At 41.0% G+C, this 19,883-nt stretch overlaps 2 protein-coding genes across 3 annotated transcripts in view; one reads left to right on the forward strand and one right to left on the reverse strand.

Moving 5' to 3' along the window:
• Positions 1-292: 292 nt before the first annotated feature.
• Positions 293-7,371, reverse strand: LOC116040009. The gene is made up of 5 exons (XM_031285220.2): positions 7,112-7,371; positions 2,999-3,257; positions 2,606-2,639; positions 2,140-2,326; positions 293-1,227 (listed from the first exon to the last, which is right to left on the reverse strand). Exons 1-5 carry the CDS (start codon positions 7,164-7,166, stop codon positions 872-874), a joined length of 891 nt encoding a protein of 296 aa, XP_031141080.1. The 5' UTR covers positions 7,167-7,371; the 3' UTR covers positions 293-871.
• A 5,044-nt stretch (positions 7,372-12,415) lies between these two features.
• LOC116040014 (tyrosine-protein kinase receptor UFO) overlaps positions 12,416-19,883 on the forward strand; it is a 28,847-nt gene continuing 21,379 nt past the window's right edge. For both annotated transcript variants that reach the window (XM_031285235.2, XM_031285243.2), the window contains exons 1-4: positions 12,416-13,032; positions 17,396-17,606; positions 18,051-18,151; positions 18,263-18,445. In XM_031285235.2, coding sequence (XP_031141095.1) covers positions 12,870-13,032; positions 17,396-17,606; positions 18,051-18,151; positions 18,263-18,445 — 658 coding nt within the window. In that variant the 5' untranslated portion in view covers positions 12,416-12,869. The remainder of the gene's footprint in view (positions 13,033-17,395; positions 17,607-18,050; positions 18,152-18,262; positions 18,446-19,883) is intronic.

A 19,883-nucleotide genomic window follows, 5' to 3' on the forward strand; every position in this document is an offset into this window, starting at 1 on the left:
GACCATATATATAGGCCAATATATTTGTATACAGTACAGTATATATACCCACTACAATACATTAGACTACACCACTGATGCAGCACATGAGCTATAAACCCACAGAGATTATTTTTTTGCTGTGCAACACAATCTCAGATAAGCACACACAGCTGTTCAGGCTCTGCATATCCCTCTCTTGTGCAAATCTGCTTCATCATCCCTCCTATCCAAACCTTGGCCTGCTGTGTGCACTGCTGCTCCAAACCAGCCAGCCAGCAAACAGCAGATGGATGTAAAGAGAAAGATAAGATAATTGTGACAGCAGTATTTATTAAGACTTCAACTTTGGACTGCATTTCATGTAAAATACTAGTATGGTGGCGGGTAATGGGGGTGATTTCTGAACGCAGGACAAAAGGAAATCAAGCAAAGTGCCAATGGAATGGAGAGAAAGTGGATGAGGAGAAAATATTCACAAAGAACAAATGTTTAAAAAAGTATAAAATGAACACAAAGATGAGACAAACAGCGGAGAAACACAACTGTTTAAATTTCCCTATAAACGTCTGTGTCGCTGTCTGGAATCATTGCACAGCTGCACTCAGTTAACCTCAAGCCGTCCTGTGGCATGGAAAGACTGATACAACACAGACAGACAGTGTTCAGAGGAGTCAGGATCATGAATGATTTACCTGAGGAGCATGGGCATAAAGCCAGGAAGAACACCTTCATTCATTTATAAATTAAACAATAGGACGCATAGATAACAAACAAATGATTAACTAATGACAATGCCCTTATAATATAAAGGAATACCAAAACAAGGATTTTAAAGAGAAGATAAGATCTTTCAAACTGTTCTTTTCTCTCTCTCCCTTTCTGATCAAAACTAAAAAGCAAATCCTCCACAGTCAAATGCATCAAAGTCGGAGTCTCCTTCAAAGTCGAAGCTGTTGAAGTGAGGGGAGTCGACATCCTGGCTGCAGGCGTGGAAGGAGCCGCCTGCTGGGAGCTCGGAGAAGCCCCCTGTGCCATGGGCGATCTCTGGGGCTCTGCTTGCAAGGGGAGAGGAAGGGGAGGAGGAGTTGATGTAGCCCAGAGCAGATGAGGCCGCTGCCCCTCCCATCAGCAGGCACACCGCCCTCACCGCCCGGGCATCGCTGCTGTTGCCATGGCGAAGACAATCTGACATACGATGAGGGGGGGCCACAGAGACACTGCGCAGAGACCGCCGTGGTCCAATGGCTGTAGAAGTCATTTGAAAAATAATATCAATAATATATATTTAAATGGATGATTGTTTCAGTAAATACACCAAATTAAGGATTTATCCAGATTTCGGTTATTTTCCATGTGTAAGCAGAAAACTAATTGCTACGTGTTAGCCATAAAAACTTTACTGTATATTGCCAACCATCTATCCAGCTGCAGCCTGTGTGTTTGATCTCTAGGCTTTGCGCTTACGGTTCTCCCACAGCTGAGAGAGCACACACTGTAGCCTTACTTAAAGGGATACTTTGACGATTTTAATCCAGCTCTGTGTCTCTTATTTATTTTTAAGATGATTCTTTTTGGCATTTTAGGCCTTTATTTGACAGGACAGCTTAGACATGAAAGGGGAGAAAGGTGGGAATGAGTGCAGCAAAAGGCCGCAAGTTGGAATTGAATCCACGGCCACTGCGGCGAGGACTGAGCCTCTGTACATGGGGCGCACGCTCTACCAGCTGACTACCCCGGTGCCCCCTCTGTGTCATATTTGGGAAAACATGTTCATCGCTTTGATATGTGTCACATTTAGGAAAACAAAAGCTGCAAAAAAAGAACAGTTACACAAATTGAGAAATGCTCTCAGTTTGTCACGGTCAAATTTCTCTAAAAACACTTAAAACAGATGAACACATACTTTTAGGTGGTAGCCTTTTACCAGTAATTGATAAATACACTTCTGTGTGTTTCTTTATGTCACAAATTTGTGAATATTTCTTAATTTGCTTGCGTTTAGTTTAAATGTAACACATTTTTCTACATGCATCCTGTTGTTTAAGTAGTGAAAATAACCCACATTACTTTGCATTGAGCTCTCTCAGCCACCATACTCTACCCCCTAATATAGCTTTAAGTTGTGAGTTTTTACATTTGGATGATCTGATAGCGGACCTTGGTTTTGGCCTCTGTCTCTGAAGGAGCCTCCCCGCTCAGCGACTCGAGACAGAGGAGGAGTACCCTCGCCAACCCTGGGGGACCCAGGGTCTTTATCACTGGAGGAGTCGGGCAGGGGGTCTCTGTCGGTGATGCAAGGAGTGATGCTGCGCTGTCTCTGAAGGGTCAGGGGTGACATGACACCCTTAAAAAATGAGACAAACGCAAGGTTATTATATCACAAAAATACACTAACAGAAACACAGAAGCCTCACATATGAAAACACCCAATTCAATTCCTTTGCATGTTTGTAGATATTACATGTTTTTAAGAAAGCTATATTTTCAGGTATTATTAAACCTATGTATAAAGTAAGTACACTACTAGAGATGAGAGGTGAGTGGTTGAGATGAAGACATGAAAATTAGGCTGAATGGATGAAGCAACAGTAGGACCAGACTCAGGTCAAAAATGCCGACTCACCTCTCTCACTTTCCTGATCATAGTCAGCCACAGACTGTGAAAGGTAAAATGACGAGTCATTATTTTAGAACCAGATCCAGGCCTGTAGATTCTTATTGCAACACAAGAGAAAGTGCATAAACATGTCTGATAGTAAGTGGGACAAAGGAGACCTAAATTCCAGCATGTGTGTATGCGGGTGTGTCAATTTGTCACCATGTGCAGTTAACATCAGATAATGAGTGGGGCAAAGGAAATTCCAGTGTGTGTGTGTGTGTGTGTGTGTGTGTGTGTGTGTGTGTGTGTGTGTGTGTGTGTGTGTGTCAATATGTCACAATGTGCAGTTTACATCTAATAATGAGTGTAGCAAAGGACATGCGTTTGTGTGTATTTTTGTAAGAGAGAGAGACCTACTTGCAGTCATCAGGGTTGTCAGTGAGAAGCAGTAGGAACTTGTTCTGCGGCAGGATGAGGGCGAAGCAGCAGTCCCTCCGGCCCCCTGGAGGTAACTTGGGCAGGTCAAGGATTTCTCGTCCCTCTGCAATCGACTCACAGTTGGTTTGTAGTGCTACCACCTGGTCTGGAGGGGAATCGGCATCACGGCACACAAACAGGCTTCCCTCCAGGGTCAGCACGAGGTACTTTTCCTTCCACTGCTTGAACATGAAGCCCCCTGCAGCAAAAAAGAAACAGAGAGAGGCATGTCTGTAGGAGGTGGAGTTTAGTCTACGTGTCTTTGCTTTTGAGTCAGATAATGCAGTTATCTTGGATGATATATGGTGAGAGCGACAGAAGGTTAACAGTATACTGTAGATGAAAATAGATGTGAAAATCTAAAATCCGAGATTTTGTTTTTGTCAAACAGGACTAATATTCTACGAAACCCTGAGAGGCAATATCTTTTTTTTCTTCTGGTGATCCATTTTCTAAGCCTGATCCAAATAGTTCTCTCTTGTGTTTAGGACTTCCGAACAGGTGAACAGGTTTCATATGTGTTACTTTTTTTCATCTTTAGCAGGTGTTTTATGTTTGTTGTTGTAATACTCATTTCGGCCACACCAAGCTGAACCCATGTTCTGTTCTACACAGGACTAAAAGCATTAATGTTTCCTCCCAGGTATGTTTAATTTCTCCATGCACAAGGTACATATATTGTGTTAGCAAGTTATGTCATATAGCTGCCATGTCTCTCTTTTGACCAGAAATGTATTTTAAAATCACATGACTGACATTAATGCCTATTTAGAGCCATAGTTTAGAATAGTGGCTCTTCAGCCTCTCGTGGCCGAAATGAGTATTACAACAACAACAAACACACAAAATTCCCCTGCCAAAACTTTTTGTTGTTTTCACAGATGAAAAAAAAATCTTCCTGGCAAAACATTTCCTCCCATCTGTTTCGCAGATGAAAACCTGTTCGCTTGTCATAAGCGAAAAACAATTTTTTTCTTAGAAAGTTAGAAAGTAAGAAGAGAGATTATCCTATCAAAACCATGTTTTCATCTGTACTTAAGTCAAAAACACAGGAGAGAAAACAATTTAGATTAGATTTATAAAATGGATCCCCAGAATGTTTTTTTCTCACTCGCCTCTCAGGGCTTCCGTAGTCTACAGCTATATATTTGAAGCTGTAGGCACAGTGGGGTTTGAGCTAGATGCTAACGCTAGCATGACAACATGCTCACAATTGACAATGCCAACAGGCTGATGGTTTACAGGTATACTTTTGATTATTTACCACCTAGTTCTACATTTGCTAATTAGCACAAAACACAAAATAGAGCATAGGCTGAACATCAGTTTTGCAGGTATTAAAATATATTAGATAAATAAAAATGTTGGCCTGATGAAGAAAAGTCAGAGGATCACCAAAATCATTGTGATTTATCCTCCTGGGACCATGAACGTCTGAACCAAATTTGAATGACCAAAAGTTGTTGAAATATTTCTGTCTGGACCAATGTAGTGAACCGACTGACAGACAAGCATTTACATTCATAGAGCTGCTAGCACGGCTAATAACTATCAATCATCTTTGAAATTACCTTGTGTCTTTGTGACTGACCCAACCCTCCCGCCATTAGCTGTTATTCACTTTTGTTCAGTATAAAAAACACCTGAAAAAACATTTTGAAATGTTCAGTTCTTGTCGAGTCCTCCTTTAGTTGTTTGTGTGTTGATTCCATTTTTTGAGGCTGTGATTTGGACTGCAGTCTATTAAAAGGTGAATTAAATCCAGTCCAAATCATGAATACATATTGGAGAACTATTATGATACAATATTATTACAAATACAACAACATACAGTACAATACAATACAATAGTACAAACTACAGCCTCTGCAAATGACCTTAGAGCTGAATAATCACGTCTGTCAACAACAATCAAAAATAACATTTGTAAGATAAGATTAGATAAGATAAACCTTTATTATCCCTGTTGGGAGATTCAGGTGTCTTAGCAGCAACAGCAGTGAGAATGAAACACAGGAGAAGTACAAATAAGAGTAAGAGTCAAGGACATACCAAGATAAAGTAACGCCTAACTGATTAAGAAAAATGTTATCAAAAACTATTTACATGCAAGAAAAGCAGCACACTATCAAAAATGAAGCTAAGTAGAAAGTAAGTCACGAAAAAGTCAAAGGAAGTAGAAATACAGGAGAGCTGATGGGCAGCCACTTGCAGCGGCACCAGGCACAATGATGTAGAAGTTTAGAGGTTATAGTACACTAAACAAGAGGAAACTGCCAGACAATTACCTGTAAAAATTTTTATGTTGCTTTATAAATGTCATATCCATATACCCAAGTAAGGGCTTTTCTAAACCTGAATATAAAAAATGACACAATGACAGAAACAAGCAAATGGGGGAGGGGGGGGGGGGTCTTAAAATAACTTAAGAAATGTAAACTAGACAGATTTCAGAGCAGCATTAAGTGTGACAGTTACATGTGAGTAATTATAACTCTACTATAAATAAAACCTATTTTTGAAATGTACTGCGAGTTTTCAGGGCAGGCACCTATGATGGCGTTAGATTGTAAGTGTCCCAGACAGCCGTCCATTGTTTAATAATGATAATAGATGGAGAGTACATGTTGATGGACAGGAAGAATTGGCTCATATTCTCCATAGAGGGGATTAAAGATGAACAGGTTGGTTTTGCAAAAGGGGGGAGAGAGAAAGAGAGAGAAAGTTATAGGAGCTTAGAGGAACTGCCTGTTGAAACATTGAAGTGCTAACAACATTATAGATTGGACATTATAAAACATTAGGGTATTTTACTCTTATTAGTCCAGAGTTAAGAGAGAAAGATAATAAAAATGTTCTGAACTGAACTGCTGACATTGCTTGTAAACTGTATCTTCTGCCTCAGTCCCCTGGGCCACCATGACGCACGCCACTAGTGCACTAATAATGGAGATATAAAACAGATGAAACATAAGCACAAAGACATGAGACATTGGCTGAGTCCTGAATCCTGACTTGGCTTTGGAAAACAAACATCTCGTCATTCTGTAAAAACACATCTGGGAGCGATTATATCACACAAAGTGACTCTTAGATTCATATCACTCATCTTTAGAGTTGGAGTGTTGATCTGAGACAGTATTCCTCTTTACTCATTGTTAAGTCTACTGCTGTTCTCAGAGTAATTAACACCAAATGTGTGTTACTTGGGAGGGGAAATAGTTCAAGTCTAAATTCAGTATTGTCACATTTGTGTCATTTTGTCAACCAAAGACATGAGATCATTCAAAAAGTATAATAATTTGCTTTAATTTTGGCTGTCAATAATGTTGGATACCCATTTCAGATCAAAACTCTCTACATGGTCCAAATAATGACATCAACTGTTACCATTCACTGTCTGCTTATCAGATTATATACAGTTTAAAACAAACAAACAACACTGCAAACATAGCTAACTCAGATATCAAGGAGAAACTGCAGTCAAGGTGGATAGGGGGCGTATTTAAAAATAATAACAAAAAAAAACTGCACATAAAGTAACCCACAAACATGAAGCAAATAACAATCAGACAAAGAGATACAGTCCATGAGTCCCAGCTTAACCTCGTGCCCCTGTATGCCAGTTACAGTGGATCACTGACTTGATTTTAAATCATCTTCCAACCTTTGCACAGTGAATTGTAGCTCCTTTCCTCTGGATGGAGGTTTATAGTCTCAAGGTGTAGAATAAAGCGCAATAAAATCAGCTTTTGTCCCCATCACTCAGATGAACAAGTTGTAGCAACATTGGACAGATGCTATAGAAGCAGCGTTTATTTTATTATTTTAGTGGTTTTAGTGATTGTTGGAGCTTTGAGTACATTTATCATGTTTTAATCATGTCTGTTGTCTGAGTTTGTAAAATGTGTGTCAAGATGAATGCTTCGTCTTACTGCAGATCAAATCTACCTACAAGTACAAATAAAGCAAATTAAACCGATTCAACCCAAACCCAACCCAACCCATTAATGAAGTCAGAGAACTCATGAAAGAAAATCAAAGCAGGCCTACCATATTTCTTGAGGAAGCCTCGATGAACGCCTGCTGTGGTCATGCCTGTGGTCATCACAGCAACAGGGACTAAATGAGAGGCAGAATATTTGATGCTGAAAAATAGGGTGATAGAGAGAGAGAGAGAGAGAGAGAGAGAGAGAGGGAGAGAGAGAGAGAGAGAGAAAATAATCCCCTCTATTTAGGCCTTCCTTCCATAAACCCGTGCTGTTGTGAGTGGAATTGGAACCGTTCCAGCTTATGCACACAAACATCATATGACCGTAAGGGCCAAATAATCATACCACCAATGGATAAATCCCACCGGAAAGATCCTGTGATTTTCATGGCTGCCATCACCAGATGTTATGCTTGACTTTTCCCATACTGCTCCTCTCTTAGCAACACATGCACAAATTGTAGCCTCTATTTGCAGTCTTGCACACAACATATGAGCGATTCACAATAGATTATCGTGAAACTGTCATCACACCGGTTTCGCAGTGTATCTCTGTGCCCTTGGATGGCCTCGGAACGGGCTTGGATCACCTCCCTTCATCGCTCAGGCAGATTAAACAGAGGGATTATTATTCTTGCACAGCTGGAAGCCTGTTGTTGCAGTGCCGTGGATAGGCCCAACCAAGATTTTAATCTGCTCAAACCTGGGATGCGTTCGCCCCAACAAGCACCAACGTCCAAGATTTTCAATGTCACATATCCAAGCAGGATTAAACGCCACTCATTGTCTCGGCCTGTGCTTGCTTATTCCAGTTGGAATAACATTATGTAACAAGAGGGATCTGGGTTAAATACTATCACACCACAAACATGTCCTATATTTATGGATGGGTTGTAAAATGGAAGCCTGAAAGAGAGAACGTTTATTTATCTCAAGGGGAAATTAAGAAGGCTACAGTAAGTAGGATTCAGGAGGAGATGACAAATAGAATTAAGTCAAGTGAGGCAAAAGGCAGACAAAATACAAACATTTATATAAAATAAGCAATAATACCAGTAAAAACAAATCAGTAAAACAATAAAACAGAATGTAAACATGCTGTTGTTTATAGTTCCCTTTCACTTTTCCCTCATCCAGGGAGGTCAGAGGTCACATTCCCAGAGAAGATCCTACCTGCAGCTAAAGTCGGGTTCAGTGACTTGCTCAATGACACTTCAGCAGTCCTGACACTTGCCAACACTTTCTTTTGGTCTTTTGGTTGGGTGATGACGGTAATCCTCCCACTGCAGTCAGAGGCCTTCTGGAAAGTAAGGCTGAGAAGAGGCTGAAGGGGGGGAGAACATTTGAATGCATCTACACTTTTACAGTATTTAGTAATAATTATTCCTGCTAGAGAAGAAACAGCAATTCAAATTGCATTTTCTCTCCCCAGACGTAACTTTTCGTGTGCAGTGTTGATACTTCGGAATTAAAAAAACTCCAAATTGTGGGTTCAAGGGACAAAATGTCATTAAACAGAGTACCGTCGTTAACCTAATATGTGCTTATCTGGGGGTCTATAATTCTGAAACATTTGCTAAGACAACCCAACTGATTTAATGAACTCAAACACACATTTTTGAGATTAGACTACAATCCTATCAATACTGAAAAGAAACTAAAAACCCTTTAAAAAGAAGATAAAAGGTCTATAAAAAAACAAAAAGATGAGGGAGCTCAGCTTGGTTACCACATCAGAGTCCATTGTTCTAGGTACAGACGCACCGGTCTATTGTCTCTACCTTCTGCTTCCTCCTCGGCAAACCTTACTCCACGACAGGGAATGGTTGTCCTGCGTCCGGTGGCCATAAGCCAGAACCCCCACTCCATAACACGGAACGCTAGTCCTGGTGTCCAGCGGCTCTCTCCAGCCAAAGCCACTTCCTGAGTGTCGTCTACAGCAGCGGTACCAAATCAGTGCTTTTGTTCTTCTTGCCGTTCTCATCTCCATCTCCTTTTCTTTCACTTTCTCTGTATCCTTCTCGTCATCTCCTTCCCACCGTGTTACTCCTTTTTGACGTGTTTCTCCTCTGCTCAGCTCTCTGCTCACCTCTTAAAACACGGCCTATTCACTGCTCCACAGGTGACTCAATGCTAATTAAGCACAGGGGTAAAGGAAGGTGAAGTAACAGCACACAGCACAAATCAAACTCTACAAAATAAAAGCATGCAAATAAAATGCTACAAAATAAAAGCATGCCAGGCCCAAAGCAACACAACAAAACAAACCATGCAAACAAAAGTTGAATCAATAATTAAAGCACAGCAAATAAATTAACATGCAAAACAGACGACAAATCAGGAATAAATACAGCAAACCAAAACATACTTGCACAAAACTATAACTAAACACAAAAACTCTGCTGTGTGACATTCAAACTAAAAACAAAAATAGGCAGATGAATGAAGAAAAGTGCCTGGCTTCATGCTTACAACAATTAAAATGAGTGCCAGACATAAAATATACACAAAAGTCTGGAAAAACAAACCAACAAATATACACAAAATCTCTTCCGAAAAAATTTGTCAAAAAGAGAAATCATCTGAAATGTATTGCATGGCACCAGTAACATGCCAAAACATTTGTTTGAAACCTATTTCTGTTTTAAATGACTCAGGAAGTGTATTCCCAGTGATAACTTGTTGTGTTTATAGTTTATCATAAACAGAGCTAGTTATAAAAAGCCAAATGTTGATGGAAAACCAGGTTCTCATTCTTACAGTGACTGTACAGAGTGTTTTTTCCATCTGACAAAGCTGTGCTATCAAGTGGATTTGTATTAGCTCTATGCAAGTATAAAAGAAAGCAGATGTTCTAGGAGTGTCAGACTTTAGTCAGGGTTGGGCTCGTTAGGCATTGGCTCCACTGTGGGTTGTTGGTGGCGTGTTCACTCTTGCTGGTTACATTAATAAAGGCCAGTGTGGACAGGAGGAACAATTGCAGCGACCAATGACTTGTCAATGTACATATGGGCATGTCAGTTTTAAGACTTAAAAAAATCGGAACCTATCCTTAAAAGTGTACCCTGAATTATTGTGAATTCCTTGTGGTAGCCAAAAGTAGGCTAACCATACACATATGTATATGCTTAGTACATAAGTTAATTGGTTTGGTTTAAATAACTGTGTATTTATATACTCTATGTCTGTGAATTACTGTCATTTTTGGCAAAAAGTCTTTGCTCTCATGTGAAGAATGAGGGCTTTGCATTTGTCACCAGCAGGGGACAGAAGAGCCCCTATAAACAGTAGGCAGTAAAGTGTCATTATGGTCCTTCTGATGCATCAACAATTTGGGGAGGGCAGTGTGTCTGGCTGCAGTAAGAATACGATGAAGAAGAAGAAGAGGTTAGCCAATAGACCAGTTCATGTTTTTCTCCCATTCCAGAATGCTGTGTGGAACTCACCAGACCCTCCTCTGCAGCTCCACAGCGTTGTGGAGGAAGGCCTGGCAAAGCAAGACTAGCTCACTGTTAGCATCCCTGTGTGGCCCTATAGCTGGGAGAGCAGGAGGAAGGTGTTTCCCATGTCTTGCAGCCAATACAAACTCTCCTTCAACACTAACAGGTTGCTTTGTTTAGCAGGCAGTGGAGGCTAACAAGTGTATTGGCACTGTAGTCTGCCTTTGTGAGAGAACATAATAACTGGTGTCCATATGACTTGTTTTGTTGGTTTTATAACTGAATGCATGTGCTTTCAACTCTGCTAATCCACTTAAGCTTCATCTAAAAATCCCTAAGTCTTTAAGTCTTGGTGTTCGGTGAATCAGGTTGGCTAGATTTTGGTGTGGCCTAAATCTAAACACTGAGTCCTGCGGAGCTGATGCCCATCCCCCTCAAAACCCAAACATTCACTCCTTCCAGACCCACCCAGCCCCAAAACTTTGTGTTTTTGAGTAGAACACCGCTCTTTCTTGTTCAGGACCCCCTTGGTGACCCTCTTCCCTCCCTCCCTCCCTGCCTCTCTCTCTGTGCTTCTATCTGTGAGCAGCGAGAGCACCATTGCCCAAGCTCCTATTGAAAAGACAGCATATACAATGGGGTCTTTCTCAGTCCCTCTGTGTCTCCATTAAAGACCCTGGGAACACAACACTGTCCACAGAGCCACTCTTAAAGGGCCAGTGGGACCCAGGTCTCCGCAACCTGAGTCCCAGCACCTCCCATCATTTTCATGGGAAAAGAAAAGAAAGCAGGAATCTTTGCAGCAAATCAATTATTCATGAATGGTATGTGAACTCTGCAGGGTCTTCTCCCAGGCAGCGGGCACCAGCACCACCTCTGTCCAAACACACACAATCACCTCAGACATCACAGGCTACAACAACACAACAAGCATCGCACTGCTGCTCCCTTCAGCTGATGGGAATCAGCATTTATTTAGACTACAGCTGATGATGCTTCAGTCTGTTTTGACTGAAATTGTATGTTCAAACTAATTCCTAGACATTCCTATGACATAATCCATGGGGAGTAGCAATACATACAAACAGAATTGTCTTGTTATTATTCCTTATTACTTTACATTTTTGGTCTTTTGTCTTTTTCCCAGCCTCCATCAACAGGCTTTTATCCATTTGGCTCGCTGTCATTGTAAATAAGACATCAATATGACCTTTTAAATAAAGGTTGAAACATTTAAAAAGTTGTCAAGTGACTTGAGATATTCAGTATATAGGCCAATGGGTGAAATTAATTGGAAGGCAGACTTTTTTTGGTTATTAAGCCAGTTCTATCAAGAAGTTACTCATTTGTTTTTACATGAACAATTCAAATTAGTCAACTAAATTGTTAATGAAACAAGTATATATAAAAAATATTTAAACCAGGGCACAATTAGTACTTTGTAGATATCCACAAATAAAAACAGATAGGACGAGAAAATATTGACATTAATGTATCTAATGTGAGAATTAATTTATTATGGGCTAAACACGTGGGCAGGTAAACCAAAGTAAGTAACTGCTCTGTAATAAACAATGAACTCACTGTGTCTCATTTATTCATAAGTAAACACACTAATTTATAGGCCTACTGTGGCCAGACTAAATGTAGGCCTACCTCTAATGTTGTTGATCCACACATGGGCAGTGCGCAGGTCTGTCTTTGCCACAGACTGACACAGATATACTTTGTTTCCCGCGGGAAACGGGTGATTTACTGGGCTATTTACAACTTCTGGGGATCCGTGTGTAATTAAAAAGCGAATGGGGGATTGAAGACAATCAGCATGCCACAGTGCTTCTCACATCCTCTGAGAAAAGGAGGGAGACTCAGGAGGAGGAGGAGGAGGAGGAGGAGGAGGAGGAGGGTGGAAAGAACTTGAGTTGAGGAATTTGAATCCTGTTTGAAGGGGGAGAGGGAAAAGAAAAAGCCAGGGGAATGTCTGAGGGAGTCTGAGGGAACCGGTGGGCAGGAGAGAGACTTTTGACGAAAGGGTGCAGGAAACACTGGTTTAAAAATACTCCCTCAGTTGCTAGAAATAGACTTGGACAATAAATCCGCAGCCGTAAAGTTTGGTGCGCCTTTTCTGCGCGTTTTGGTGGTATTGGGATCAACCAAAACAACAGCGTTTAAGGAGAAAAGCAACAAGACTTTTAAGCAGAGCGGAGAATATTTCTTTTTTACACTCTGTCTAGTCAAAAAAAAAAAAAGGGAACAGAAACGAAGGGTTCCGGTTTACTTTGGTCTCATCTGTGGATAATCACACTTTCAGCATCTATCGGAGTCAGAAAAACTTTTTCACCGCACAACTTTGGATGTTTGGAGCTGTTGAGATGCGGTGATGGAGTCCGGTGGTGTTCCCAAGATGACTGCTCTTCTTATGAAGCACATTTTCAGAGGTGATCTCCTTTCAAGAAAAACCATGAGCGGGTCTAAATGGTCGTTTTTTATCGTCACCGTCTTTTTTTCTGCATGGAGGCCAGTAACCGCCGGCATACTGACAGGTAAGGTTTAATAGCAACCGAGCAACAGCAGCAGTCTTTTATCCAAACTGTTATTTGTCAGCGTCAGTGGGAAGAAAAACATTGTAATGAGCAATTAGCCCAGACACAGTTCTGCTCCTAACTCATTTACATTAATTTGCTTTGGGGTGGCGTGTGCAACCACAGCTGCTAGTGAGTCCAACATCTGGCCAACATGAAGGAATTCACTACGCTCATAAAGCCTTTTAAAACAACGAGATCACAGAAAACAAGTACAAGATTAGTTTGATTGGTTCAATCAGGCTTGTACTCAAAGTGACTTGTATTCTGCTGATGTTGATTCAGTGACAACAGGTAAAGGTGATGGAGGATCAGGTGTAGCATAGCAACTTTGAACTGCATTATTTGAACTCTGCCTGCATGGGGGGAAAAAAACAGGTATCCAGACTGGATACCCACCACTTGTGGCATTTCTAGAATACTGTGGAATTTTGGGAGATGTATTCCAGGCAGGGAAAGGGCACGGGCTAAAAATAAATCCTGCTGGGAAGTGTGTGAGAATCAGCAACACTAGGAACTCAGTTCACAAGCATAATACAGAGCAACATAGAGAGAAACCACCTGTTTTGTTCTGTACAAAGGTGGAACCCAGACTGTTGACTCCTGTTGTTTACATGCCAGGTCATTTTACATCATAGTGGTCTGCCAACCATCATTCAGAAGTCCTTATCTGTTCTAGCAACCAACTTCACTGCTAACATTTTGAAATCCATCAGCTACTGCAGCCAGTGGGTGAAAACATAGAGTCCTTCCAGGGGCCTCCACCTGTCAGCTCATGTGTTTTGACCATTATGGTCACGCTGTCTCTCTGGGAGCTGTACCTCTGCCCTCAGCAGATGTGTGACCGGGAGGGACAGAGATTACTAGCTGCTCACTGCCGTGATTTATAAGCTCAGACTTTTAAAGATAATTTTTCCTGATGTCTCGGTTCCTATTTGGATGTAGGGGATGGCTGTGTCCCAGAAATGAGGAGTTGTGAGGAATCAGGAGGGGTTCAGAGGGGCGAATGCTTTGGTTTGTGAGTCAGAGCCGGTCTGACTCAGACTCAAGAAATCAAAATGATGGATGGGGTAAGGGAGCAAGAGTGGAGGAGAAAGAGTTGGGAGGGGAGGTGGCAAAATGTGTAGCGATGAATCCAAAGAATGGCATGAAAAGGAGGCTAAATGAGAAAAGGGCAAAGGCTCTGCAGTGAATGGAGGGGCTGAATTACGTAGCGTTAAAAAAGCCAGAAAGATAAAGGAGGGAGTCAGAGGAGTATAAATGCTCGGACTGTGTCGGGTATTTTTGGTATGTGCATGCCCACTGACATTTAACATCTGAACATTGTCTATTAGAGAGAGCGTAGGAGTAGAGACAGGGTGGAAAGAGGGAGATCAGGAAAAAAAGTGGGACCTCGAGGGAATTCAGGGGACAAAAGGGAGGAGATGGAGTAGTTAAGCACAAATGAATCACTGGAGACAGGTCACATACACACACACACACACACACACACACACACACACACAAAGTTTAACCTCAGCCTGCTCTCTCCGTCTACCTCTGCATTCTCATCAAAGGTTTACAAGCTAATTATTTTATGAATGCAGCACTCAGAAGCAGAGAAAAAAAAATAGGGCTGTTTTTGTTCAATATGGCACTGAAAAAAAAAAAAGTCAGGGCCATGCAGATTCTTGAAAGAGCTCAGCCAAGCTTAAAAATAAAGGGAGGAATGACTTTTAATGCCAAAAAGCACACAGAGACAGAGAGGCAGTGAGGCAGAGACTCAGCGGGCCACTTCATTTATTGCACACTCCCAGAACAAGCTTTTTCAATGCTGTGTGTGTGTGTGTGTGTGTGTGTGTGTGTGTGTGTGTGTGTGTGTGTGTGTGTGTTACATGCACATTTACAGAATCAAGGGCCTGTTCTACTTATGAGTAGGGCTGCACAATATGAGGAAAATATGCGATATGCGATAACATTGTTGAATATCACGATAACGATATTACTTGCAATAAATAAACAGTTATTAAAGTGTACTCAGTTCTGCATTTCTGCTGCTTTCAGTATTCTGCTACAATACAACACATTGCTTGTTGAATTTAAAACTAACGAAAGGAAATCATTTTGGACATTCTTTTATTGAACAAATTGAACATGGAATATAAAAGGCACCACTAAAAAAAGAATGACAGTTTCTTTTTAAAGTGCTGTTTTCTACTGATATTTTCTTTCAACTAACAAAAAAATCTCTATCGCGATGTGTCGCAGCCTTTCGCGATATGTATATTGCGCCTGTTGATATTGCGATGACGATAAAAAAAAGGATATATTGTGCAGCCCTACTTTTGAGTAAAATAAGTGCTACCTAAGTGTGCTATTTACATCACATGTCTGTTTTCAGTAGCTGAATTATGTGTGTTTATGTGTGTGTTAGCGTGAGATGGGTTGCAGTGGAGTCTTCTGGGGTCACAGAGAAGGGGTCAGAGGTTGAAGTTTGGCCATGAAACAGACTAGGAGGGTGGGTTGACAAGCTTGAGAAAATCTTTTCAGGCATCACTCAGTGAAACAAGAGTGATTTATTTATTATATTTATTTATTTATTATTTATTTATAAGAACACAGGCCAAGTTTGCATATATTGTTTTTATCTTTTGTCTATTTTATCAAGACAAGGAGTAGTTAAGGAAAGCATTGGCACGCTATATAGATGCTCTGCATTTTTAATTCGATGCTGTAGAAGAAAGATTCCTGCAGGAGAGATCTATGCCCATTGTATGTGTCCTTGCCAAATTTTAACTCTTGATCAAGGCCATTCTTTTATCTTTGACAGAGCATGCATGCCTTGCCCTCAATATTATTTGGAATAACTTTCATTTCTGTTGAATGTCTTAAAAGTAAGAAAAAGCAGAACTAGTTCATTCTCATCATATTTATGATGATCCTCTCTGCGTCATTTTTAGGATGATGAACAGATTCACAGACATAGTGGCAGACGACCTGCAGGCCCATTCTTTGCTGTTTGAGAGCAGCCCTGAATATCTTCAGTGTTTGTGTTGAGCTCTCTGTGTTCTGACACTGTCAGTGCAACAGGAGCAACCGTCCTCTAACAGGGAGCCTTTGTCCCAGTATCAGCTCTGTCCTTCTCAGGTCAGCCCCTCTGTTAGTGACACAAGATAACTGGACTGGAGTGTGGTGGGGGATAAACTCACCTGCTCTTATCATATCTCAGGGATGGCAAAGTCAAACCTGTCCAGCATAAATTAACATTCATCAGAACGAGCACACAGCCAAATTAAGTTTTTAGTGTTGAGAAGATGAGTTGATTAATTGATCAAGTCAACAGTAATTTACTGTATGTAATCAGTTAAGCCTTTAAGTCATTCATTAAACCAAATAATGTGCTGGTTCCAGCTTCTCAAATGTCAAGATACCACCTTGACTTATGGGAACCTGTGACATTTTTACTATTTTCTGACACAGTTAATCAGAAAATCAAATTAATTAACAATTAATCATAATAACAGTGAGATTAGTCATTCAACAACTAATGTCCCTACTTTTATGGTGCCTTCAAGTGGGACCCCATGTTGACTGTGTTCACAGGAGTCCTTATGAATAACCCAAGGTTTTTAATAATGTTTTGAGTCTTTTCTTTTTCTTAATTATGGAAAAAACACAAACAATTCACAATTTTTTAAAGGGAATAAGGCATCATGCCTTTCTTTTGTTAGTCACCTGCTGGCAAAAAAATGTTTGAGCGTCTAAAACTACTTAAGATATTACATACTTGCATATAGGGCTGGGCGATATGGAGAAAATCAAATATCACGATATTTTTGACCAAATACCTCGATTTAGATACCGCAATGATATTGTAGTGTTGACTATTGGTGCTTTCACAAAATATTTACACAATGAGATTTTTGATAAATAATCATCAGCAATGTGGATATAATGTCTGTGGGTAAAGGCAAATAATAGAACAGTTACAACAGTCTGGTAAGTTCAGAAAATGACCACTTTATGAATGATGAATTACTTTACTGTAATGCAGCCTTTAAAACCAGGAAAAGACAACACTTAGGCCATATTACGATATTCCGATATCCAAAATCTAAGACGATATCTAGTCTCTTATCACGATATCGATATAATATCGATATATTGCCCAGCTCTACTTGCATACTTTAGAAAGGATAACAGGAGGAAAGCTTTCTGTTGTAAAATAAGCCATTGTTCTTTTGGCTGTGAAAAAGGGTATGATGTTGTAAACAGAAATACTAGTTTCAAGTCTTTTTTGTTTTAATTAACCTATAATCCCGATTCTTCTCTCTCTTAATCAAAGAATTGGAGTTTGAGCGGAGTCCCAGTAATGTCATCTCTTCGCTGGGCAAACCTGTTAAGATGCATTGCTCCCTGAAGGGTACGGGGGGCGAGGAAGAAGACCCCCCTGATGTGGTCTGGCTGAGAGACGGTGTGCCACTTCAGTACGCAGACACCAACCAGTTCCAAGTCCACACTGGCAGCAACAGTTGGACAATCATGAGCATGCTCAGGTAGGCAGCTGTTTTGTCTGTTACACGTTAGTTGCTTTGACCATTTCAGTGCATGAGATTTAATTAAGGTTAATTTGTTATGAGGCAGCCACACCTGGCCTACAAATGTCAGCCATGCATCTGCTGGGATTGTAATATATCCTGTTCCTCCACCTTATCCTTTCACCTAGCTTAACCAGAACTGTTGCTGGATTACGTCACCCTGTTGATTTCCAGATAGCGTGGAGCACTTTGAAATTAAGTTGGACAAAAATGGTATAACACAAGCAAAACGCCACGTGCCTCTGTGGCTTTATGTGTTTAATTCTGTCATGATTGCATGGCAAAGTTTGCAAGGGAAGTAATCAGGGTCTGGACATCTTTCTGCCTGTTTTATCAGTTTGGTTTGTCATTGCTTGATCTCTATGTAACTGGTCCAATCATACCCTTTTATACACACAACAGTATTGAAAAGGTCCAGCTACCCGACATGGGCTCCTATCAATGTGCTGTTCTGTCAGAAAGCCACCAGACTATGTCTGAGGAGGGGAGCATTCAGCTGGAGGGTGAGTTCATCTTCAGCTCCCTGATGTATGCTAACAGCTACAAATCCTCTGCAGTTTTATTTAGATTTTTAAAAAGAGTTGAGACCCTAAATTTTGGTCATTCTTTCTCAGGCCTTCCTCATTTCTCTGTGGAGCCCCAACACATGTCTATAGTGGCCAACATATCGCTGAGCCTGAGCTGTGTGGCCCACGGACCTCCAGAGCCAGTCAGGGTCATCTGGCTGCAGGACGGTGCTCAGCTCAACTCCCTCAAAGACCCGGTGGCTCTGTCACCCTCCACACTCAACCTCACAGGTATCATCTTTCACTCTCTGTTAGCTCAGCAGTCAAGGCCACACATGTACACAGCTTAGTCAGATCCATTAAAACATGCAGCCTCAATCAACTCCTCAAGGGCTTTCTTACTTTGCACTGATACAGGCCAGTGTTTAGTCAAACCGTCTGGGACTGCAATTGCTAGTTGTTTAGTCTATAAAATGTGAAAAACATGCCTTTTACATGTTGATAGAGCTCAAGGTGGTGCCTTCAAATGTCTTGTTCAGTCCAAAACGCAAATATATTTAGTTTACAATTAGATAAAATACAAAAATAAAGCATTTGAAAAGCTAGAACCAGGACATTTTTGCTTGATAAAAGAGTTTAACAATTAATCAGTTATCTAAATTATCAGTTATTATTATATTATTGTCAGCAGCTTTGGGCCCCAAGTAGCAAAGTTTTAAATGACTGGAACCAAGACCACTTCAAAATCATTGGTTTTAATTGAATCTTTTTAGAGTATAATGTACTGCTTCAAATGCTACACAGTAACTATATTCTATAGTTTCAAAGGCTTTTAAATCCCCCCTCCATGGCTTAAACAAAACCACCAAATAACCACCCTCCCCAGAGAGAGCAGGCTGGCTGGCGCAGTGCCAGCGGATCCATTGAGGACGTGCCTTGTGGTTGGGTGGTTGATGGGTTAGGGCACAGAAGCAGGCACAAGAGGCCTTATGAGGGTGATAAATAGATGGACAGAGCACATAGGGAGATAAAAGAAAGAAGGAGAGAAAGGAAGAGGGTTCTGTTGCTGCTTGAATGCAAACCACAGCTGCCTGCCAGTGTTAAGTCCTGTAGTAGGAGGACAGGAAGAGCAGGCTGAGACAGACTGAGAGAGGGAGGAGGCGCGGCAGCGGTCGGGTGAAGGATCTGGTTTGACTCATCAGAGCAGGCTGGCTGGTGCTGACCAGGGCCCATTTGATGGGAACTTACACTCACATCTCTGGAATGGACAGCTGCACTGGCAGACCACAGGTCCAAACACAAATAATCTTCCAATAGGCCCATAAAGAGAAATGGCACAAAGTACACTCCAACCATTAAGGAATCAAGGCCAACACATCTTCATGTTTAAGGGTAGTTTCCATCCACATCTGATGGAAAGTGTAGGAACCAAAGCTCTTCTTATGCCTAGCCCACCAGTTTTGGAGCAGAAAGCAATTGAACAAAAAATATAAAAATTAAATTAAATTAAAGTTATAATATAGTGTATAATATTTGTAGCTAGTTCGACCAACAGGCACCAGCAGAGACTTGCCTTCCTGGTGATGCTTTTCTAAACTTACACTGTAGCCATCTTGACTTTTTGCTTGTTTTCGGAGCTTTTTGCCTTCAGTGATATTCGGAAGTTGATGCAGATGTTTACTTGCATTGTGAGCAGGCGACTGACTTGGACAGTCAAGAACATTCAAGA

The sequence above is a fragment of the Sander lucioperca genome, chromosome 5 (assembly GCF_008315115.2).
Source record: "Sander lucioperca isolate FBNREF2018 chromosome 5, SLUC_FBN_1.2, whole genome shotgun sequence".
Classification (NCBI taxonomy): Eukaryota; Metazoa; Chordata; class Actinopteri; order Perciformes; family Percidae; genus Sander; species Sander lucioperca.

Coding starts and splice junctions, on each gene's coding strand:
- LOC116040009 (XM_031285220.2), bottom strand. CDS start 7,166: ATGACCACAGGCATGACCACAGCAGGCGTTCATCGAGGCTTCCTCAAG. Junction 3,258..7,111: donor AGGCTTCCTCAAGAAATATG/GTAGGCCTGCTT, acceptor TTTTTGCTGCAG/GGGGCTTCATGTTCAAGCAG. Junction 2,640..2,998: donor GACAACCCTGATGACTGCAA/GTAGGTCTCTCT, acceptor TACCTTTCACAG/TCTGTGGCTGACTATGATCA.